The sequence below is a fragment of the Microtus oregoni genome, unplaced genomic scaffold (assembly GCF_018167655.1).
Source record: "Microtus oregoni isolate MIOR12 unplaced genomic scaffold, Mior012 000037F_ref0000500, whole genome shotgun sequence".
NCBI lineage: Eukaryota > Metazoa > Chordata > Mammalia > Rodentia > Cricetidae > Microtus > Microtus oregoni.
The window spans coordinates 17,088,687-17,113,982 of NW_024543096.1; the positions used below are offsets into that span (position 1 = coordinate 17,088,687).

General features: G+C 39.5%; 1 protein-coding gene across 1 annotated transcript in view; it reads right to left on the minus strand.

The window, feature by feature from the left end:
* Positions 1 to 25,296, minus strand: part of Ifih1 (interferon induced with helicase C domain 1) — a 49,264-nt gene that overhangs the window by 8,208 nt on the left and 15,760 nt on the right. Inside the window, exons 4-11 of the mRNA XM_041631607.1 lie at positions 17,626 to 17,730; positions 11,644 to 11,864; positions 6,938 to 7,148; positions 5,654 to 5,871; positions 4,260 to 4,376; positions 2,680 to 2,803; positions 1,921 to 2,181; positions 975 to 1,234 (exon numbers count right to left, since the gene is read on the minus strand). Coding sequence (XP_041487541.1) covers positions 975 to 1,234; positions 1,921 to 2,181; positions 2,680 to 2,803; positions 4,260 to 4,376; positions 5,654 to 5,871; positions 6,938 to 7,148; positions 11,644 to 11,864; positions 17,626 to 17,730 — 1,517 coding nt within the window. The remainder of the gene's footprint in view (positions 1 to 974; positions 1,235 to 1,920; positions 2,182 to 2,679; positions 2,804 to 4,259; positions 4,377 to 5,653; positions 5,872 to 6,937; positions 7,149 to 11,643; positions 11,865 to 17,625; positions 17,731 to 25,296) is intronic.

Genomic DNA, 25,296 nt, shown 5'->3' on the forward strand with positions numbered 1-25,296 from the left:
ACTGTGGAAGAACATGATAGAAACCTCCCTGACAAATCTTTGCACCTTCTACCTTCTTCCTTCACACCCATTGATTTAAAAAAAAAAAATAATGTCTTTGATTTTAGCATACAGCTGTGCCTTCATTTCAAAGAGTACTTGAATACGAAATTCCAGGCTCAGGGCTCTAAGTCCTCAGATCAAGTACGTGCCTAACTGTTATCAGGATGGATGGGTCCACTCCAGTTCACAAGGTGAGACCGCAGGGCTGGCAGCCCCTAGATTTAAATCAGCTACCACCAGGGAGTGCACAGGTAGTGAGTGTCAGGGTGAGAAATTTCAGTTTTTCTTCTCTTAAACACTAAATAAATTTGGTTTGTTCCACTGTGTGTAACAGTGATGGCCTATCACAGAACTGAAGCGTCTCCTCCCCAAGCCAGACCCAAGGGAAAGTTAGCTTTCTGAAGAATATTTAAACAGGTAAAACGATTTTTTAAACACAAAAACCATTTACAAGCGTCTTTTTTTTTCTCTCAGAAACGGTTTTTACTGTGCACATAATAAATAATATCATTTTAAGAGTCTGGCAAAGTAGCAGAAGCCTTCTCAAAAACCCTGTCCCTCACACAGCCAGTACGTTAATTCCTCCAGGTTCTTATAGGCTTTATTTTACAAATATTTGCTGCACAGTTTGGGTTGTAACCCACACATCCTGTGCAGCTTTGAATTCCCACTTGACTTTATATTGTGAATATTCCTTTGCGATGTTGTTAAGGTAAAAGTTCCTCATCTTTACAAGAGGCACCAAACTTCAGAAATCCCCATAAGTAAAAAGAAAAGGGAATTCCGAGATGACACTTAACTCATCGAGTACCAGCTAACGGCCTACCATTAGTTCAAAAATTAAGAGCCTCCTGGGATTCTGTTTGAGATGGCGAAAGGATTGAGAAGTCCCGCAAGCAATTAGAAGAAACGACTCCAAGAAGTTGGTGCACCTGTGTCATGGGCTTGACCTCACTGCTGTGTCCTGCTCCGATGAGATGATGCGCTTTGATGCCGACTTCTGCGAGCTTTGCATTTTCTGTAATCCACTGGGAAAGGGCATAGGTGCTCTGCCGCGTTTTTGTGAAAATAATTCCTCGAGATGATTCCTCAGACTTTGTAAATTGCTCCAATATAGTGTTTCTTAATTTAATGAGTTTTTCATTTTCATATTTTGGGTTTTCAGCAAGTTTTTTCAGCATTTTCTTGTTATCTTTAAAAATAATTATTAATGTTTTTAGCATGATGTAGCCACCCCACTAAGCACGCGTGTGCGCACATACACACACACAACCTATTATGTACCATACATATGTCCAATTTCTATTGGTTAGTTCAAGAAGAAACTGACTTTAAAACTATTAAAAATAAAATTAGCTTGCATTTGTAAGTTAAATAAAAAATTTAGGTGGTGGTGCATACTTTTAAGGTGGTATACACACCTTTAATCCCAGAACTTGGGAGGCAGATACAGGTGGATCTCTGTGAGTTCAAGACCAGCCTGGTCTACAGTGCAAGTCCCAGACAGGATCCAAAGCTACAGAGAAACCCTGTCTTGAGTCTTGAAAAACAAACAAACAAAAAAATCACACTGTCAGTTTTTACATAATGATTCCCTAAGACACGACTCATCTGTAGGTGATCTTCTTGTGATATATTTAGTGTTCAGACTTGTTAATTAATTAATTGCAATGGTCTGAACAATAAAAGCTGGATGGTCAAATGGTTAATATGATCACACAATTAATTGTGGTATCAATTATAAATCACAGTCCTCATGAAATTCTTTTTGTTTTAAGATGAATTTTGAAGGCATTCTGTAAAACTCAAACAGAGCAGTGAGTCTCTGTCTGAGAGGTCAGGGCAGGAACCTGGGCTCTGTGTTACACTGAATCTTACCAAAGAATAAATTCATGAGAAATTTATCTGTTTCGTCCAGCTTCAGAGGTTTCTTTACATCGTCATTGCTGCTGGCATCGTCTCCGCTCTCATCGTCGTCCTCTAGGGCCGCGAGCTTCTTTTCTTTCTCGTCGCTGTAGAAAGTTTCCAGGTGACTGTATGCATCAATCATCCGGATCGTGTCATTGATTTGTAGGGCTTCGTTGTACTTCCTCAAGTGCTCTGCACAGACACGGTCTTTGCGGTTTCCATCTTTAGCAGCTGTGGAAGAAAACAAGTCTGTGAGTGAGGCAAAGGGCAGAGAACCGTCCTACAACTGTGTTGTAAACTTGATTTGGTTGTGGCTCCGAAGTGAATTCACTGCGGTGTTAGGATGAGCAAGGCTCCATATGCGCCACAGGCTGTAAAGGGGCTGGTTGTCAATGCCAACGCTTGCTGCCTGAGCTCAGTATGAGCAGGAACGTGGACCTGAACCATGGCTGAACAGCTTGGAAAAACACGTCAGTAAAATTGCCTTTGGACACAGAGCTGTTGATAGCTGCCTTAATACTTTATATATAATAAATGAAAGTGAAAACCGGGTGAATTGACACCTCTTCCCTCAGATGAGGAGTTAGAACATGTGCGGGCTTGCCCTACACACAAAACAGAAATTCTACTTGATGTTCCATTTGCTTTCAGATTGTTTCTGAGTCTGAGAGCATCATCTAAAATCTTGGTGTAAACAAGGAAAAACTGTTAGATTGAGACCCAAATTACCTTTATTTTCCATACGAATGGCCCATTGCTCATAAGGCTGGGTTCCAAAATCTGACATTGGATTCATTTGGCAGTAAGTTTGGATGCTGGTCATAATTTCTATAAGTTTCTCTTTAAATGGATTCTAAAAACAATTACACAAGTATTACTAAATGGCATTGTCTTTGTTAAAATAATTTATATATTATAATTGATTCGGAATCACGAATTAGACAGTGTAACGGAATGACCTGTGACCACTTCTTCGTGTGCTGTGTTTGGTTTTTACTGTTTTGCTTCTACCGTCAGGACACCAATCCTGACACCATAAACCTCTATCATAAATTGCCCATCTAAATTTCTTAAAAAGTCAGTATTACAACCCTTGAAAGCTAAAGGCAATCACAAATATTTATTGAATCACTGTCACAATTACTTAGACAGTCTTTAATTGTAGTTAGGTAACATTCCTCTGTGATTATCAGGTACCACTATTTCTTCCAAAATACAAGCAATCGACATCATTTGGAAAAATCTAGATATGAATTCAACTTGGATAAAGTTCAAAATCAGTCAAGACAAATAGTTTCCCTTAGCTTGGGAACTGGAAAAAGAAGGAGTCTAGAGGGCCTTGTAACGTACTGTCTAGTTATCTAAATTTTTCTACAAAAGTATGGTCAATTTATGAAAATCCACGGGCACATTTTGTGCTCTTCTCCACACACTGAACTTTTCTAAAGAGTAATTTTAAAAGTTAAGTAAAAGAAGAATGGCAATTCTTCTCAAAGGATATTCAGGGAAATGTTTTTGGATGATCATGACGAGAAGCATGAACTTGAGTTTATCAGGTAAATACCAGTGACAAGAATTGAAAGAGTGGGTATAGTGTAATCAACACGCCAGCATAGCTCTGTTTCTGAATGAAATGGGCACATTGTAGAGGCTGGCACTGGCCACTAGCATTGGCCTGGTGCCTAAAACACTGCGAGCATTACTGCACACATATCCCATCATTTAGTCCCATAGCCTTAGGAGGGGACTTCTCAATGGGACTAAATTTATTATTCATAGCTAAGATTTATTAAGTCTTCAATTCTAAGAAAAAAAGAATTGGAATAACCTATTAAATGTAACATCCATATTGGCTATAAGCTATTTTTTTAAACTAGTGAAAATATTCATCAGAAAAGCATCAGTACGTTAAATATTTTACTTTTTCACAATCAGTGTTTTCCAAGGAAAGAAAATACACAAATGAGAATATCTATTGTCACAGCCAGCTGCAACAGAATGGCTCCCTGGAATGTCAAAAAATCAATCTTGCAAAGCATCAAGTCAGTAAGAGGACATTAACTGCTACAATCCCTGTAATTTGGCCATCCCATGCTCCTCAGCCCAATGCTCCCCCTCCTCCAAGAACCGCATGTAGTCAAATCCTGAACTACGCTCCATCTAAGATAGGAGGAGGAGGAGGATGGTGATGACAATTCCTAGTAGTGTTGCTGCCTTTTATCAGTTTTTAAAAGTATAAAATGATGACTGCTTTGATAAAAAATATATGGCATTGCCAGACAAATACATATGAACTGTTTGGAACATACTTCTCTGGTGTCATCAGCAATCACAAACTTCTTGCATGGTTCCTTTATTTGGTGTTTAAGTTGATCAAGATTCTCTTTCACTGTTTTAATGGTAAAGGCATCAAGATTGGCACATATCTGAAAGAGAGACACGGTAAGTATTCTTTTCTTACAACCAAATACATAGTTTTATGTCAATAAAGTGTAATATGAAGCTTTTTGCACAAATATGTAGTATAACATTCCGTTCAAGTAATATGCTGCATTATATTAAATGTAGCATTTTAGCAATGCCTACTATGGATGTATTCAACCAATTATCAATAGTATTTGTTCTGGTTCTAAAAGTGTGTTCTATGCCTAATTCTAGAAAACAGCTGTCATTTAAATTCCATTTCATAGCTTAGAAATAACTGGATAGCAGGATAGTTTTGTGGCAGCTGCTATCTGTCTGTATCAGGCTGCGACATTCATGGTCACGCTCTTGTCCATGCATCTCCACTCTTTTCTACATATGAAGAAAGCACAAAGGGAGGGGCTACCTTCTTCTTGGTGCCTACATCATAGGCAGCAGTTAGGCCTTTACTTCAGTAATAAGGTATATTCTGGAGACAATCCTTTTCTAAATTTTTTTACTTTAGCAGTTTCTACTGAATTCCACTCCAATGATAGGCTTCTTAGGTCCCCTGAGGGTCTCACCTGAGGTCAACAGCAGCACTGTAAATAGCACCCCTATTTGGGGAAGCTGATGGGTGCATCTTTAATAAAAGATCCTCATATTCCTATTTCCCACTCCCCCACCTCCCATCCCCAAACCCTTATTGAAGGGACAGGGTCTCACTCAGCAGCATGAGCTGGCCTGGAACTCACTGCAAACTCCCAGCAATCTGCTTGGCTCTGCTTCCCAAGTGCCAGGATTAAAGGCAAGAACCACTACATTTGCATCTTTTATCTCTTCGTGTGAGTAACCCATATCCTAGACTGACACATAGTGGAAAAAGACACAAAAAGCATGCTGCTTTGAAAGTCACGGAGGAACAAGTCATCAGCAAGGAAAATTATCAGCATGTGTGGTTTAACTCTATGTCTGTATCAAGAGATCATGGCGCTCAAGTGTTGAAGTAGAATAGCTGCAAAGGCATTCTATTCAACCCAAACTTCTCACTAATTTTGGTTGTGAGCCTAGCCTTTAATAGCTGAGCCATCTCTACAGTCCTTCTCACTAATTATATCCAGCTTATATCGTTTATGAAGGATATTGCCATGTTGTAGAAGATTGAGTCGATTTTCTAGAGGCAAAGCAAACAACCTTCAAGGATGACGTTGGCACTTGAACTCTCAACACGTATTGAAAATCCTTAGAAGCCTAGGCACTAGAGAGAGCTGGTTGGTTGTTCATAAACTCGGAGACTTACATTTAAAATATGTTTTTCAGCCTCGGCTTGCTTTTTGGCTCCTCCAACACCTGGTGAAGCTGTCAGTCCTAGGATCTGTGGCAGGGGAATTACTGGCTTGTTTTGTTTCTTGTGGGCATTGTTTTTCAACTTCTGCTTCAAATACCGCCTCATGATGTTGTTGTACACCGCCTCCTTGTTGGTATGATGGCATTCGTCAATGATAATGAGGGAGAAATCTGAACAGAAAAGGTGGGAAGTGTTCACCCAAACTGGGCTAGAACAGTAGGACAAGAGCCTTGAAGCTAAAGGAAAGAGCTACCTCTGCATATCAGTCATCCGGAAGAATACTGGTACAGCCCTACTTCAGTCTGCTGCTGTGACTTTACGAACAAATACAACTTTACCCATTATTACCATTCATGAATACAAAAACTCATATGTGGTCACCATGACTCTGTTCCTATTAGCTATTACCCCTGTCTCAGAACAAGATCCAGAAAGTGTTAGTGAAACTCATACCTTCCTTCCAAACAAACAATAAACAAACATCAAACACAAAAATAAAATCTTCCCAGGGCTCCACTTTTGTTCTTGAACAAAATTTTAATTTTAGCCTGAGAAACTCTATTTTTATTACAGCAAGTGAAAGTATGCTATTTAGAGAGGGATGATTTTGTGTTGTTTAGAGCTTGCATTTAATTATTGAGATAACTTTTACTTTACTCGGTCTTTCTCCTAATCATTTAATTATTCCAAATAGTGTAGGCAGGATTGTAGCCTTACTCTACAGTAAAGAAGGTAGTTCTGATAGGATCTATCACCAAATTTTAAAATTATATATATAATATTTTATATATATGATATATATTTATATTACAAGCTAATGATTCTCTCAGAGAGACATAAGCAGAATGATAGCACAGAGGAAGAGCAATTGGCTTTTCAAGGAAGGGTTTGGAGGAACTCTGGTAAGCAGTGGGCCAGTCAAAAGTTAAGTTGAAAATCTGTAGTGTGTGTGTGTGTGTGTGTGTGTGTGTGTGTGTGTGTGAAATAATGGAAGAACATAGTGAGTGCTTGATGCCTGAGTTAGTATCAAGATACTTATGCAAAAGCAAGCCATCAAGCTAGACATTTTTCTGTTTTTGTTCATTTTTCCAGGAGGTAGAGCACTTCAATGAAGCCTCAGGAAATAAAATAAAATAATTTTCATCAAGTAAACAATGATACAAGGAGCAGCCTTTGTTACTATCTTTAATATCTCTATCAGTCTTTTTTTCTAAAAATCAACACACTCCAACACACCTGACAGCTGCACACCATCATCCTCTCCACGCTCCAGATTTAAGAGGGAATTCTCCAGGATCTGAGCTGTGCTGATGATGACATCATAAGACTTGACAACCTCTGGAAACGATATCTTCAGCTGGGTATCACCGCTCAATCCAATAATGCGATACCATTTCTTCAAAAATGGGTTGAACTCTTTGCGGAAAAGCTGCTCAGCTAACATTACCTTTATAAATGGGAACACACAAGAGTTTTTTAAAATTCAGAAGACGGAGAGAGGAAAGCAAATTGAAAGATACAAAGGCATATCAGGCAAAGGACTGTAAGAGAAATGTGTACACTGAATCAGTTAATTTGATATGACCATCTATATATCTTTCCATCTGACACTAAATACCCACCGTGTTTGTATTAGATGTAGGCACGGCATCCAGAACACAAAGGTATTTAAGATAAGGCTGCTGACTTAGAGAAACTCAGTCTAGCTGAGCACATATTCTAGAGATCATTTATCCTTAGTGCCTGGGATCCTGCTAAAGGCTATTTGACTGTGAGAGTGGGAAGAGCAAGGAACGCAGGCAGTAGCGTCAACACCTTTGTAGGACAATGTGCAGGATGAGAAAGAATGGACTACCAGGATGGCTTTGATGTCTCCATGAAAACAAAGTAGCGAGAACGGGTGAGAGAGGTAGAAATTTTGCTTCCTTTCTAGTCAGCGTGGTATGTTGCAATAACTGGTGACAGCAACTACTGGAACCCCAGTGCCACTTCCACAATTCAAGTCATTCAACTCCTGGACCAAGAGGAAGATGAGCTCATCTATGTTACTTTTAAATTTTGTTTTCTTTTGTTTGAGAAAGGGTATTATCACAGAGTCCAGGCTGGCCTTGAATTCCCGATCCCTCTGTCTCTACCTCTTCATTGCTGGAATTACAAGCAAATACCACCAAGCATGAATTGTGCTATGTGAAGTACTGAGGATTGACCTCTAGACTTCCTGTTTGCTAGGCAAATACACTAACACCTGAGTTGTATGGCCAATCCCAGGCTATCTTGAGGGTTCTTGCGGACTACTTAATTGGATAAAGATGTGTTACATTTATTTATGCTGTGGAATATTACTTTCCCTGTGTAAAGGTGTGTTACATTTGTTTCTGCTGCCTTTGTTTAACGATGTAAGATTAACAATGTAACGATGTTACAATTGTTTTTTGCTGTATTTGTTTAGTTATTAAAAATATATGTTGCTTGCCATGCCTGCCTACTGCACCTGATTGGTCTAATTAAAAGATGAACAGGAAGGAGAGGAATAGGTGGGGCTGGCAGGCAGAGAGAATACGTAGGAAGAAGAATAGAGGCTCAAGAGAGGATAGGAAAAAGAAGAGAACAGAGGAGGAAAAAGAGAGAGACAGCCAGCACCAGCCAGCCAGAAACAGAAGAAGCAGGAAAAGTGGGACACACAGAAAGAAAAGGGTAAATCCCCAAGGCAAAACAGACAAAGAGAAACAGGTTAAGTTGTAAGAGGATAAGAGAAGGCTGAGCATTCGTAACTAATAGGAAGTCCCTGTGCCATGATTTGGAAGCTGGTTGGTGGCCCAAAAGAAAAAGCCTGCTACAGGTTCCATTCTAGAAGGATGTAAAACTGGAAGTCCAGGAATACATAGTATAGCAAATAGAAAACTGGCAGGAAGAATGTCATGGCCAAGCTTCAGCACAAGCACCATCAGTTTCTCATAATGATCACATTACCTGATAATTCAGTCACTGTTGGATAATCCTGAGACTCGCTCTGGGTGGCATTGACTTCCTACTCAAGGACACAGAGAAAGCCAGATGCAAGTCTGACATGGCTAATTGGGAGGTGTGTGGTCCTCTTGGAGCCTTTTCCTGAGATATGACACAGTGCGTGCCAAGACTAATCAAGCCCAACTGCTACCCACTTCTGCTGAATCATATGGGGCTGCATCCCAGCATCGGAAGGAACCTGGGATTTATCCCTCGTGATGGTGAAGCCCTAGATAGGAAACGGAAAGTCTGGGAGCACAGGTGGTGTTTGCTTTTCTCTCTGCACTTGAAGGCTATAACTTTGGAAAGGATGGAGACGAAAGGAAATGGTATTAGAGACTAGAATTTCTGCATTCTAGATTAAAAGTTATAAGACATTGCTATTGGGCTAAACATGAACATGTTGTCTTACTAAGTCAGAGATTTCCTGAAGAAAAAAAATCAATAATTAAAGTTGAAGTTATTTTAATTATGTTTGAGAAAAACCTTACAGTTCGCAATTATGATGTAAATAGAGAGCTAGTGGGAAGAATTTTAGTAATTTCAAAGGAAACAAGAATGAGGCAGAAAAGGACTGAGTGATGCTCTCAGTGCTCATCTGTGGAGAAAAAGCCATTTGAAATGCCACGGCCTCCATGGGTTTCAGACATGCATGTGCTGCATGACATGCATGTAGTCAAAACACTCATACGTGTAAAATAATAAAAACCGATCTAAAATGATCAAATAGAATGAAGAATAATATGGAAAATATTGGGTGCTTGCACTGAAAGCCTGAAACTTAGTTTCAGAAAAATAAATTAAAAAGATTTTCAGCTTAGTATGTATTCAAATGAAAAGGAACCAGGGATTTTAAGCTGATAACAAGATGCAGCTAATGTTGAAGTCTGTGATGGACAAATGTCCTCAGACCCGAGCTGGATGTCAACCTCATTTCCCTTCACTCCACACCCCTAAGACTGCATCTACAAGCATTTTGTCCAACTCTAAACACTGGGTCTGGGAGAACTCCAAATCTTGGGTGGCCTGGGAATTGTGTTACATGAATAATGACAGGATGTTGCCTTTTCCTTATAAAGTGTTGTTGCAAAACCAGAGAATGAGGTTTATGCTCCAGAATGACAGAGGAAAGAGTGACCGTGTGTTCCACAGAAACATAAGTTTGCATGAATATTCACATGTATGGAGCTCCTTGAGCAGCAAGTGTGGAAAGAATACCTGTGGTTATTTTGAAATATGGTGGGTATTTTTGGTACCAGGCATACCTCCGCCAAGGAAGAAGGCTACATCACAAAGGCCCCCTCAACTCTTATGATCAGTGGTCCTATGACCAGATAATGGAAATTAGGGAAGGGAAAGAATGGAAAATAATAACTGAACGTTCATGGTTTAGATGAGGTGGTAAAGATAACACAGAGAGAAAAATCCAAAAGAGAATCTCTGAGATGAGAGAAAATGAGGTTGAAATGCAGAAAAGGGCAAATTGTCCCAGAGAAACAAAGGCATTGGTTTAAGAGCCTTTAAGTGCCTGGATAATAATTTAACATTCTTTTTTTTTCTATGGACCTAGGACTCAATCCTGTTCGATATGTGAAATATTTCACTTCATTAAAAATATGAAAATTTAATAAGGCATTATTAAACTCTTTTTAGTATGTGAGCACGTGTGTATATGTGTGTGCACACATGCACACATACACACACGTGCAGAGTCCAATTTTAACTTCAGAACATGGAAGCTAATTTGATTTCATAGACTAGGCAAATAAAAAGCCAGAGAGGTTTCTAATTTTGTCTAAGGTCAAGGTGCTGATGGTTAGAAGTAGGATTTAAACGTATTATATTTGAAATGGGAACAAATGAAAGGTTTTGGGCAAATAAATACTAATGTGTCATCATCACCAAGCAAAGAAAAACAAACCTATCTTCTTATAGTGTGTAGAAAGCTGTAATATAAAGATGTCATGTCTCTTTGCTTTGTTCTGGGGGCACTGGGGCTCCGCCATTGAATCACATGCCAGTGCCGGGAGAGCACGTGGAACTCTGAAGCTGCACGCAAGTCTATCTCAAATGTCATGATGAAAATCGCCAAGGCTTGGATTCTGCATGTAGTTTTAAGTATAGCGAGGCAGCTTTCAACCAAAAGGTTTGGAATAACCTAAATCTTAAAAAATACGGTCTTAGAAGTTTATCGATGTAGTTTCCGTAATTGAATATATGGAAACAAGAAGAAAGCTACTGTTGTTCAGGAAAAGCACACTAAATTTTATTTTATAAAATAGGAAAGATTAATATTCCCAATCTATAAGTGCATAAATTCTCATCTATTTAAATAAAACTCAAATAAATAGATTGTGATTATAATGTTGATACGAAGATGGGTTTGGGGTCCTCAGAAGACATACATTTCCAGGGAAAAGTTCAATAGCATTTAATATTATATATTTGCATAAATTCTTTACCATCAATTTGCCTATTTAACTTGAAATAGACAAAATATTCACTTAATATTCTCTCTGGCTTTCAGTCACATTCTGTATATTCTGGAAAAAGAGGATGTTTGGTTAAGCATTAGTGGTTAAAGGTGCTTTGAAAGGAGGTACCTGATCCTAGATTCCAGAGACAATTTCAGGTCACACGTGCTCATGTTTATTGGCCTTACACTGGGTGTTGGAAAATTTTTATACATAAGTTAGAACGATTTGATTTAATGTTGCAGATTTTTGAGGGAAAAAAAAAAGCCTAAAAGTTAATCTTTTAAATTTCAGGTATATATACCTTAAAGTGGAAAATTAAAATAAATGGTTTATTTGACATTACACCTAATTAAACAAAATCTGTGCAATTTGTTGCTACAAATGTCATCGTCTGAAAGTTTCCGAATAATGAAACAAAAATAAGGCTATTGAAAGCAAGGTGAGCACAGGGAGCCATACCTTATTGACAAGGACTATCACCTTCCCAGGCTCCGATGCCTGCTTTTTCTTGTCCAAGTGATCCTTAGTGATGTAAACAGCCACTCTGGTTTTCCCGCTCCCCGTGGGAAGGCAGATAATAAGGTTCTTCCCCTCCAAGGCTGGTTGGGCCACCTCCATTTGGTAAGGCCTGAGCTGCAGTTCAGGCTCAGGGGAAGCTCTTTGTGCCCCCATTCTTTCATCTGAAGGAAGGAAGCATGGAAAAAGGGATGTAAAGGAACGGGCAACGAAGAAAGAAAGGCTCTGAAGCCGGAAACTGCACACAAGTTTCCGGTGGTGTAAGTCCGTTTCCTCTGTGATCCACGTCAACCCACGCTCTGTTTTCCATACCACAGAGTGTCGGCTTTGTCTTCAGGTTCTCTACCCCAGAGTGAATTAACAGCTTGGGGGGGGGGGAGGGCTTGGGAGGAGAGGACGTGGGGAGACCAAGTAAGGACACGTTCCCTTTGGCTCTCAAAGAGGCTGCCTTCTAGGCTTGTCGGCTCCCTTTGCCGATGTACCAGGTTTCTCAGTACTTTGTTCAGCCATTTGTCCTTCTGGCTTCTCTTAGTCCTTCCACCTGTAAATCAAAATGAGCTGGAGAGGCAGGAGTGATCAGCTCTCATTTTCATTTTTTTTAAAAGAAAGAAAAATAACAGCTGGAACTACTTCCTTAATTTGCTAAAATATCAGCTGGCAAGTAAATGCCACAGAGAGCATACCTGCTGTCGTCTATTGGTGTCTGCGTGGCTTTAAGCACTCAAGGCCTGCATATGAACTGGGACATCACTTGCATATAACATGCATATATATCTTCTTACAAATGATCCCTAGTTACAAATCTGATATAATATAAAAAGCTATTTTTTATTCCTTAAGAAGTAATGACAAACTATTTCCGTGTCTTCAATACAAATTTTAAAATATAGTTTCCATACACAGTTGACAGAATCTGTATATGTAGCAGTTATGGACAAGGAGGGCTGCCTGTGTGTGTGTGTGTGTGTGTGTGTGAGAGAGAGAGAGAGAGAGAGAGAGAGAGAGAGAGAGACAGAGAGAGACAGAGAGAGAGACAGACAGAGGGAGAGACAGAGAGAGACACACACACACAGAGAGAAACAGAGTAACTAGAGAAAGAGAGAAAGAGAACACATATACACAGAGAGATTCATACAGTGAGAACAGGGACATCTTTTGTGTCTGAGGCAACTAGGTTGTATAGCATATTTAGAACACAGTGGGAAAGAATTTTCTATGCTGACCTTTAATTGATAACGTCTCCACCAAAAGATAAAACATAATTGCGTAGCTTTGAACTAAATCGTCAGGAATTTAACCACGTAGTTTTAAACTGTCATTTCATTACTCCCTGATATGCAAGTCCGTATGCATTTGTTCTCCTGATACCCAAAGCAAGATATATTACAAGTATTTCCATAACATACATTTTTAAATAAAAAAATTCTGACAAGGTAAATGCTAGCTGATAGTGAAGTTATAAATGCCAAAATAATCCTACTATACCATGTCTTGGCTTAAATATATTTTGTTCAGAGGTGACCTTGTTTTTCCATCTTATTAGCCGAGAGGAAAGGTTCTAAGACTGCATTGCTGACAGCATGGAATGTATTGGGGCAAACATTTTCCCACCTCGAATGTCCATCTGTGCTCTAAAGCGTCAGAAAAGATGAAACGACCGTGCTTATCAGTTCTTCGCCACACAGGAGAGGCATGCTCACTCGCTCCCTTATCAATGGGCACAATAAAACCGAGCCAACACCGTCCCATTAACTTAAAAGAACTTGCTGACAGCTCCATTTCCGCACACTGTTGGTCCTCTTTGAGTGGGTTTTAACTTGCTGAGAGAGAACGAGCTATGCAGGTAGGAAAACTCACACCAAATACCACTTAGTGAGAGCCATCTACAGAGCACGCGGGACGTTGGCCATCTACACGTGGATAACGACAGATGGGGTACATTTAGGCTGTGGACGGATCATCTGCTGAGTCATTTAATGTGGTTTTTATTAACAAACAGCCGCAGAGGTCATCAGCATTTTCGATTCACTTCCCGTTATCTTTCTGTAAGTTTCAGGTTTGTTTAACGATAACGCCTTGTTTCCAGCAATTGTTTTTTATAGCTAATGAAAACCTTCATGTTTCTCCTCTACTAAGAGCATTTAATACCCAAATTTTCCCAAAGAGCTAGACTATTTATAATAAAAGATAAAATCTAAGCTGTATATAAATCTAGACATGGAATTTTATATCAATATATCCTCTGTTAATTTTACTCTATCAAAATTTTAGTATTGATTTAAAAGCAATAAAATGTCCCGTTCCTCATAGTAATTGTGTATACAGTTTTAGTAATAATTTCCCCCTTTTGTTGTTATGTTTTCTTTTATATCCTTTGGTAACAAAACTTATAGGAGAAACATGAAGATTTTCTAGGTCTCTGTTCCAGAAACCCAAAACCCCAGTAAAATGAATGATCTCTCGGTGTCACTGATTGTGCTTATGTTAGCATTTGAACGCGAAGTAGCCCCCAGGCTCCTGTGTTTCCTCTGCTGTGGGTAGCTCTTTGAAAGCTTTGGGAGGAAGCTTTCAAAGGTTAGGTCTGGGCTGAGGCAAGGGGAGCCTTTGAGAGGTCTAACCTGGACAACTTGCTTCCTGTTAGTCTGCCAGAGAAATAAGCAAATTCACTCTCCATCTTCTAGATTCAGGAGCTACACTTTCCACCATGCCTTCTCCACTGTGATGGACCCTATCCTCTGAACCATGGGCTAGAGTAATTCTTTCTTCCCTTAAATTGTTTCTTGTCAAGCATGTGGTTAACTGATGAGAAAAGGAACCAGCACAACATAGTAGGATTTTATTATATTTTTATAACTCAGAAGGATTAGAGGAATCAAAAGGCTATCATTTTAAAGATTCAACTCCGGAACCAAAGTTATGACTGAGCTGATCATATGCTGCTAATTCATTCTGTAGGCACCTGTTATACACTATAACCTGCCAAACTTAATTTGTTTCTCAAAGGACTTTAATATAGGAAACTATACTGCTCACACCTAATACATCAGACTAGATAAATAAGTAATCCTATTTATTTTTGAGTCAGGACTAGGAATCCCACTGGGCAGCCCAGAAATTTGAAACAAAAAAACAGAACAGATTCAGGAAAAAAAAAATAGAGTTGGATTCAATGTTAGAACAGCATCCAAAGAAAAATGCTGGGTTAGTGCTAAATATTCTGCCTGATTCTTGCCTGATCACATCTTCTGACACGGGCATGGAAAAAATGTATCCATGTGAGCAATGAAAACAGAGGCTCATCTCCTCTGCCACCAGAAGGAGAAAACCTGGCTAGAATCAATGAGCCACACGAGCTAACATCAAGTAAAAATTAAATGTTTGGTTTTGCTTTATTTATTCTTGAATCTCTCTCTCTCTCTCTTATGTAATCAATATATTCCAATTATATAATCAATAGAACCCAGTTTACAATCCATTAAGACCAATTATATAATCCATCGAACCTAAATTATAATCAATTAAACCCAATAATGAACATGGTATTAAAGACAGTGACAGGCTTTGAAGCACGTTGCACATCACCTCTCCGATAAGAGCCAGTGGAGGATCTTTAAATTCTATTACAACATGGAAATGGTCAAAAATGAAATGAAATCGGGTTTAAATAATAATATTCCATCGGAACTACACCATGTGGCAAATTTCATTCTCACATGGGTTTTGACAGCTGAGTTATTCTTGGAGAGAAAAGGTCTGCCACTGCATGTGTTTGAAATCGACAGAGCCTCCTTTTACCTATAGTGTGTAACCACGGGGAGAAAACGCTCCTATTGGACAAATATTAATAGACATCTTCTCCAAATAGCAGGAGGTATATCCTCCATATCAGGTCAATACGGACTGACAAAAAGTGTCACTGCTTTGAGAATCAACATATCTCTCTGAAGATGGGGGAAGAGAAATCTTGTGACCTGATTAGGTTATATAAACTTGAAAAGCACTGGCAGTCACATTCTGCTATTGTAGGATACTTCTATGCAGATCATCAAACAACTGTCTTGGTTCTCATTGTACTGCTTATAAAGGGGGTGGTTGAGGATGTGTGATTTACGGTGCCTTATGATGTCAGCCTCGAAGGAGAGAGCAATTTCAGCTCTTACAGTCTTAAATGATCCAGGGTGCATTTAACCCCTCACCAATTCACCAAAAGCCTTTATTAAATGGCTTCAGCATGCACTCAGGGTCAAATTATTTCATAAATGTCATCATTTCAGAATTTTACTGCCCACTACACAAAATCCTCCTCTGCTGTTAAACACTGATCCACCTAGACCTTGAAGGGCGCCCCTGGAAAATGCACTTGCTTTTGAAAACGTATTTGCTTTTGAAAAGGAGGCTGTGCTCTGATTTATCATGTCTTTCATGCGCATTGAAGACCAAAAATCAGCAAACACATTTGCTGACAGCTCTAAGTAGGCAAAATGCCCTGCAAATAGAGGATGGGTTTTAGATATTTATTGAATGAATAAATATTGTTGAAGAACCATTCCTTAGACAAATACAAATTAGGATAGGGCACGGCAGCTTAAAACAACCCATATGGACCGCAACCATCAGCTAGAGTATATTTAGAGTTCTAGCATCAGTGACACGCAGTAGACGTGGCAAGTATTAAATTTAACTATTTCATAAGAAAGACAAAAAACCAAATTTGATTCCTGTGGGGAACTTAACACTGACCTCACTGAACAGAAAACAAACTGACCCTCTTTTATGACAAAGTCATGGCTGACATTTGGTGCGCTAGCTTGCCTCAAGTTAACTTGTAAAGATTGCAGTAGTGTAGCTGGGAGAGGAAGGAAAAAAAGACATGCATAAATAGAAGCATGGTGTAGTTTGACTCCAAAAGCATTTAAGGCAGATACCCATGCTTATCCAAAACTCTTTTTCCTGTTGTCTATATCTCTATAAATCTTACAATGCGGAACAATATGAACCAAACAGTACTTTGTAAGTAGAAACAACCCAATCACAAAAAAATAAGCTAATTTATTTCTTAACTTGTCACTTTTCCCTTGGTCCCAAACTGGCTCATTGCCAAGTAGTTTTATTTATTAATTCTCCCAAGGCATCTTTTCAAACTTGAAGACAAATACAGAAAGGTGGGCAGCAGACACCAGTAACTCTGCAGCTACAGTTGAAAGATGGGCACCCTCCAACATTCAAGAGAGAGCACGGGATAATTTGGATCAATCAAACTGACAAGTTGGAAGTCTAATAAGGGGAGGCCCTTATAAAGTGGGGGACACTGGAAGCCGGCATTCTCGCTTCCTGCAGGAGCGAGAGGCAGCCAATATGGAGAACAGTATGGGAGATACCCAGTCCAGTTTTCATTTAGAGATCAAAACACCGCCTATGCTCTGCGGCGATTGCAGCCGAGTAAGAACTAACTTAGCTCTATGTGTGATTGCAAGGTTCTTGTTTTCAGAGGCCTCCTACTTATTATCTGCAGTCACATTGCACCTGTGGGAAGGATTAATTTTCTGCCTTAGAACATTTTAAAATAAAAACAAATAAATAGCCGGGGAAGGGGTAAATAAACCAAACAGTACAAAGAAGTTAAGCACAGTTAAATTAGCTTAAACGGATCTCATGAAAGGAGAGAGGACATAATTCTATGAACCATGGCTTATGCCTGACTGAAAAGACATCTACTAGATCAAAATTAAGGTTTCCTTGTAAGACTTGGGCAAGTTGTGCTGGAAAAGAAAGTCAATGGCAAAGTTCCAGCATGACTCGCTGTTGAAAACAAAATTGCTTTAATTGCATCCGTCCATTAGGGACGCTCTGAACAGCCCCCATGCATCCCACTATATGGTGTCTTACTTCACACTTTCCCAGGTTTGCACAACACTGAGGCAGTACCTGAATCTCTTCCCATGATGCCTGAATCACTGCCCATGTTGCTGTTATGTCCAAGACTTTCATCTAAGCAGCTGACACTTCCTTCTGCCAAACTTGTGTCTGATTCTGTAAAGGAAAACATTTTAAAATATTTAAAAAATATTTCTGAGAATAAACGTATTTTCGCTGCACACCTCTACAGCACACAGCACATACAGTTCAATGCAAGGAGGGAAGGCACACCCAAGCAAGTATGAATCAAAGGTAAGAGTTTCACACGGGCTACACTGAAAGCATTCCACTACGGATGAGCAGCTGCCGGGAATGACTCAAACCTGCAAAAGCTACCTACAGTAACACCCAACAGGAAAGTAAATGTGAGTTCCTGCACATTTGTGATTTGAATTATGTATCTTACCTGTACACATAAATTTTCTCCCCTGGAAAGAAATCCTAAGCTTAATAGCGGCTTTCAAACACAAATTATTACAGAACCCATGGGGCTGTTTTGTGTATCACGACAGTGGAATGAGCAAAGGGTAGAATTTAATGAAGCATGCAGACCTACTGACCAGTTATGAAATTAACATTTCAGGGATAAATAAACATGAATTTAAAATCTCTAAAAGAATCTTCTCCCAGAGAGTATGACTGACGTCTGGCATTACATTCGCTAGAGTCTGAGAGTCTGGAAATGTTTCTCTTTACTATAATTATATGAAGCCGCCATCTACCCAGAGTATGAATGGCAAGTGTATGCCCTTCACTGAGTCCCAATGCTGCTGCCAGTAGTCAGGTCATTCCATTTGGACAACCTTCTTCTTTCTCGTGGTTTATCTCCGAAGACGTAGGCAATACCATCATCAAGGATCCGAACTAACGTTAAACTGGAAGATGTCAGGGCACAGGAGTTCTGGAAGCTGACTTGGAATCAGAAGGATCTGTGGAACTTGCTGTTCAGGTTGGACTGACCCCAGCATCTATTATGTCAAATGGCTGTGGTAGCATTTACGTTTTTCGATTTGGTAACTACTATGCAATACTAGACACAATGACTTACTGGCAGAAGAGCTTAATTGAAATGAAAATCAAACGATTGGTATCGTAATAGGGCAGGCATCCCATTTCATAATGTTCTTTATAATTAATTCTATTTCATAATATTTATAACTGGTTAGGCAATTTTCGTTTCTTCTGAAAGCTCTCAAAACACTAATAAGCCACCTCAAGATACCTGTCAGTTATCTAAAGCAATCAGTGCCACATTTGTTAGCCCTGAAATCAAAGAAAACAAGCCCATTGTATGTAAGTCCAACTTGAGAAGAGAACGGTGTACAGCTCAAAGTGATCCGTGTGTCCTTTCTTTGAAGTGGTTCATTACCCTGAGTCAGATGAACATAGCTTCAACGTGGAGATTACTCTTCTGTGGTCAGTGAGTTTGACAAATGTTTCAGTAACTACTGCTACAATGAGGATGTCTTTATCACCTCACAAGTCCCCTCAAGAAGAAGCTTCTTTGTCATCAGTGCCTTCTGGCTGTCCCCTGGTGATCACTGATCTGGTTCTGGGCATCATGGTTCTACCCTTTCCAGAATGCCATAAGTGGATTCATGCAGCATGCAACCCCCCATCAACTTAGAGGGCAGTATCTGAGAATCATCCATGCATGGCATGCATCAATAATTTCTTGCATTTTATTGTGGACTCTTGTCCCTATGAAATATGTCCCTGACATGTAAGTTATCTCCCTACAATTTGGTTAAGTCCATTTAGGTTGGACAGTATCATGGACGTTTAGCCCAAGCTATCTACCCAACATTTAAGACACCATGCTTAAAAAAATCAGAAGCTGAGAAAAAAGTCGCACGAAAACGCACCACGGACACACATACTGTTTAAGTGTATTAGCGCAACACAAACACACAAATGTGAAAACACTGGGCTTATCAGTTGTCATAGATTAGCTCTGGAACTCAGATCTGAGGAATCCCTCATGATCACACGGGAAACCTGGATATCTCACAGAGAGATTTTAAATATGGCACTTTGCAATTCCCAGAGGTATGTCTTGTTAGAGGCTCAGAGGCGAGTGTGGGATAGAACTGTCAAGACGGAGAGCGTTTGGGCAGATGTACTGATGAAAAGAGAATATGATTTGTAAGGAAAAGGCAAGGTGTAAAATGAGATGGGAAAATGTCATTGCGAAGATAATTCCAGTTCTAGACATAGAGGCCAAGATTTCTGTGGCAAAAAAGTAAATTTCGACATACTCTCCATTTGTTATTTTAAATGTAGAAACGAGAGTTGAAGAGTATACTAAACTGGCTGGGAAAACGCCAATATATACAATCTAGAAATTGAATATTGTTACCGTCAAATTTTCCCGTGAGTGCAGTGGAAATGGAGTAATATTTGATTTTCCATTTCATTTTCTAATCATTAGCAATTAAACCAAAATCTTAAAATGACTCAGTGTATGCAGAGCCAAGGTTTCCCCCAGCTTTGAGCCAGCATACATCAGTTTGGGGTGGAGGATTTATACGGCATGTAAATATATTTGCTGATAATAATGCTAGTACCCAATGCTGAGTGTGATCAATTGATTTCATTATTTGGGTACTGTGGATTTCACAATCAAATCTGCATTGTGTCAGAAGAACACTAAGCTCAGAGCTTTTCCAGATATAATGCAAATTGTGATATATCATCATCTTCTGCAGTAGCCACACCCATTATCAACTCAATTTTACAAGGTGAGAAACCGATATTCAGAGAGGTTAAAGAATTCACCCACATCACCCAGCATCTCACTGCTTTTTACAAACGTCAAGCATGGACCATGGTTTGTGTGAAGTTTTGGAAGCTCTGCTAAATGAAATGAAACTCACTTTGGAAAGTCATTTTCCTTGTAATGTCAAATTCTCCATAAAAATTAAAACATCTTATATTCCAAGAAACAAGTTGGAGAGATGTTTGCACTTCACTAATATTTCTGACTCGCGGATAGACACAAACTTCCGCCTCACCCATCCACACTCATTTTGCACACATATGAAGAGGGGACACTTCTGTCTTCGCAGCACCAAATCAGTTACAGAGCCCCATGGAATCTTCAAATGATAAATCCTCACAGCCTCACAAAGAATTTCCTAAAGAGCATGCTTTTATTTGCAAGCTTTTATTGTTCTTTCATCGAAATAGAAGTATTAAAAGAAATAAACTGAATAATAAAGAAAATAATATATCTCCAATAACCCTGAAACCACCTTCCCTGCAGGTTTTCTGCCTGAGTTAAAAAAAAAAAATGTCTCTCAAACACACACACACACACACACGCCTCTCCAGAAAAGCATTATCAAGAAATGTGTTGTTTCACAAAAGAAAAACAAGCAAACAAACAATGTTTTGAGTTTATGTACCAAACATTGAATTACTACAGATTTACTCAGGATTCTCCTGTTTTGTCTTTGTACTCTTCAAACATGGCGATCTAGGAGGTCCTAATATCCGAAGTCATGTGTGTGTGTGTCCTTTTCAAGAAGCCACACAAAACAGAGGGGTTACAGGAGGCAGAGCTTTGCCATGAAGAGAACACGTGCTTTGGAGCCCAGCGAAGTGCCCAGACCCGAATTCAGACACTACTCCAAGGTGCCTTGCTCCTATTTAAAAATATAGATAGTAGCTCCTATAGTTTTTAAGCTTATTATTGTAAGAATAATCCTTTTAAATCAGAAAAAAGAGTTTTGAAGAGAAGTAAATCCAAACTCTTGCAGAGCTGTGCTGGACATTGGAGTCATAATGTAAAATATGTTTAATTAACTTTTACATGTGTAATTTTCCCCTAAGGCAATTATCAAAGCCAGCGATGAAATAAATTTGAAAATGAAGTCATTTCTATTAATATAACTGTATGTATTAGACTTATTGGAACCAACGAAAATCATACTTGTTAAATTAAGAGATAAAATGGATTTTCAAAATAAAAAGTTAAAGAGTAATAGCTTCACAAATAAGAGAAAAAAACAAGAGCTTTGCTTACAATGTCAGTAAATCTCTAAAAGAAGGCTGTAAATTATGGGGGCCAAAATCTCTTGATTTTGGAAACACATTTTGAATATTTTGGTAATAGTCAAAAATATTAACTGGAATCTAAGAAATTTTGTATTTTTAACGTATTATATACCTTAAATACTTTTAAAATATTTTTATATCGTTCAGAAACCAGAAATTTTACAATAAAATACTGAAAGCGACAACAGGGAAGGGGGTTGGTGAGTTTAGACTCATTTTAATGTAACGTCTGCCCTCTGCTGGAATGTCCTGGTATAGCAAGCTAGGGACAAATAATACTGGGTTTTCTTCAAGGAGCTGGGCTTCCTTACGTAAAATACAACTTTGCTCCCTGTTTACCTCCAGGTAGACTTTCTCCTAGCCCAGAAACTTTCGCTCTACGGACTCATCTTTTCATCCTTGCCGCAGTCTGGCACACCTCCGTGATGAACGGTGGGTTTACATTCCGGCAGGAAACAAGGGCAGTGAAAAGGACCTCCAGGTACCAGAAGAACAATCCCCCTATTCTCTTCTGGGAGTTGATGGGGACAGGGTCTACACCTCACCGAATTTCGCTTTCCATGGTAGTCTTATCTATGACCTCGCTGTGGACTTAGACATCATACCCGCCTTCAGTCCAGTTTCATAATCCTCTTGTCAAAGATTATCCCTAAAGCTTGAAGCATGTCCTCATATTAGCACATACCCAAGACTGCACGGACCCCCAAAATGTGCTTACTTTCGTATTACTAATAATACATATTTTATTTTCTTTAGCAATAACAATCTTTTCTTTGAGAGGAAATAGATTACTTTTATTTTCAGCTCTATGTATATGGATCTACACACACGCTCACATTTTGGTCTGTCATAGTTCGCTCCGTGTGCCAGGGAACATGTGTTCCCGCAGAATGGAGAGAAGCCACCTCCACCCACCTTGCATATTCTCTCCTGGATCCAAGCTTCTAGGAAATGAGTTCCCCAAAGGGAAAAAAAATCTCTCTTAGAACCACAGGCCCACATGGCCATCCGTGGAGCGCCTCTGCTCCTGTTTATAGAAAATTTTTGTGCTGAAATATTTCAGCTAGAATTAAATTTGAATCATGCGTAATGATGTTGGCTTAAATTGTATTATCTCTGCCTGTTATCCTTTGCTCTGGGGTCCGCACACGGAAAGGGGTTATTAAAATACAGGGTCGTGAGGGTGACTTACACCCACCAGAAGGACTTGTTCCTGTCAATAAATGATGAAGGCAGAATGTTCTAGAATGGAGTCAATCACAAGTGATGCTCTCCATGACCACACTGGACGTCTTGACATTAACAAAGACTAGGGAGTATGAGACAGAAGGGCATGAATTGGAAACCTTTTTAGTTCATAGGTGCCTGTCAGAAAGGCTGAAAGAGTTAAACAGCTCTAACCAGACATATGGAAAGGGCAAATGGAGGTGCACTTAAGGCTTCACAGGCCAAGCTCAACAGGACGTCCTTAAGGGGGATTAAAGTGACTGCCAACTTCCGCGGTATAAATCGTCCCATGATGGGCAATGCCAAACTGTCGGTATGATGCCCCTGGTGATTTCTTAGGACCACTCTCGGAAAAGGTCAGGCAGGCGTTGTGGTGATATTTTCTAAATATCCAGACAAGGGATTGTTGACTTTAAGTGAGTTTTCGCCCGTGGGAGAAGCAACTGGAGAAATTACTCAGAGAAACACATCAGCTCTCCTCGGCCTTCAAGGTCTCAACCTCCCGTGACTGTCCTCCCGTATCCTCCCTCATCACGTGTTCTGACATACTTTGAGATTTCTGGTGACCTCTTGAATTGTGATATATGCCCAGTCTGTGATGCTGTCGGTCACCCCTGTCTGTGTGTCTTCTGCGGAACCCTTTAATACCGAGATCTTGTGGTTTTTCTTTCTTTTGCGTTGCTTTTCTATAGATCACTGTTTCTTTGGGAGTATGCAATTCATACTTCCATATCTAGATCATATACCTTTAAAATAAAAATGCAGCCCCTTGGTGCTTGGCCCCTCAGCAATGTGACCCCACCAACTCACTGCTTTCTTCCTGCTCTTTGGGCTTTTAGTCCTTGTTCATGTTTCAGAATAGAGAAGGCAGGGTCTAATAATCCGAGTAAAATGTAAAAACCATCACTTTGTTACAACTCGGCTCAAATTTTAACTTTGCAGTTCTAAACTGTCATGGGAATTAACCCAGTCTATGTCAGCTATACACTGGAGGCTTTTCTTTCTGAGAAAATACTCATGGACTTGCCCTTGAAGTGGGAGTGACTGGCTGATAGCCCCGTTATGGCTGCTGTGCAATTGTGCATCACACAGCACGCTGAGTTTGAAAAGAACAAGTCCTTTATAAGCACCAATACCATAACACTCCTATTTCTTCCTCTCTCCTCCCTCTCTCTCCATATTCCTATCTACCCTCAAATGACCCCAGTAACATTGCGGTTTCTTAGCAGTCAGCGATAACTAAATTTAGGAAAATATAAAGGGTGGCTCACTTAATTTGAGCCAATTCTGAAAAAAGTAATATAGTGCCACAGTAAGGATCTTCCTTTAGCATCAAATGCTGTGGCATTTATTTCTAGAGATCCTAAAAATCACTAGATTTTTCTATGGGATAGTGATAGGGAACATTATTTTGATCCTTAAGTGCAAGGATAAATTCTGTGACACTTTCACAGAAATAAGCACAGACCAAACCCAAGATTGGACTTTTGTCTATAAAAAGACAAAACAAGACAACAACAACAATAACAAAGTACTGTGACAGATTGGACCAGGGAGAAAGACGCTGTTTTATAAAGGTCAATTTTTAAACCCCTCCTACATAACATGATCTATGCAAAATATATCCACAATATATTCCAAAGCATAATGTCACCGGATAAACCTAAGGAGCTGAACATATGGGGGAATGAAAAAGAAGGTATTACAGTCTGAAAACAAGCAGGTTGGTGAGCTCATTAGCTGGGGTGGAATTTTAAAATCTTCACGTGAACGAATATATAAATCAAAATATACACATGCGTGCTGGGTCATGCGCACAGTGTATTCACACATGGCACGCTAGTTACATTATAATTTTCCACACTGGAACAGAGAGACCCTTTCTCTTTATAAATGTCAAAGCGCCCTCTGCTGACCGTCCTGAGGTACTTGCATTTCTAGAGTCCAAACAAGGCTCTCTGATGTATCCCTTATCCCTTAGAGAAGGTGCAGGACCTGTAGTTCAGTGGAACATAGAATTGTTTCTCCCAAACTCAACAGCATTTTCTTAGCTTGAAATCTCATTTACTGTCCTTTTATTTTACCAGAGTACTTTGCTTCCTAAAATATGATAATAAAACACTCGGTGTAAAAAGTAACTACTCAAGCCGGACAGTGGTGGCACATGCCCTTAATCCCAGTACTCTGAAGGCAGAGGCAGGCTGGCCTCTGTGAGTTCGAGGCCAGCCTGGTCTACAAGAGCTAGTTCCATGACAGGCTCAAAAAGCCACAGAGGAACCCTGCCTCGAAAAACCAAAAAAGTAAATACTCACTTGTTTTGATAAAGCAATAACAGGTTTTTAGAAATGACTCCTTAATTTTTCTATAAGTATACAGAATTAAAATAATCCATGG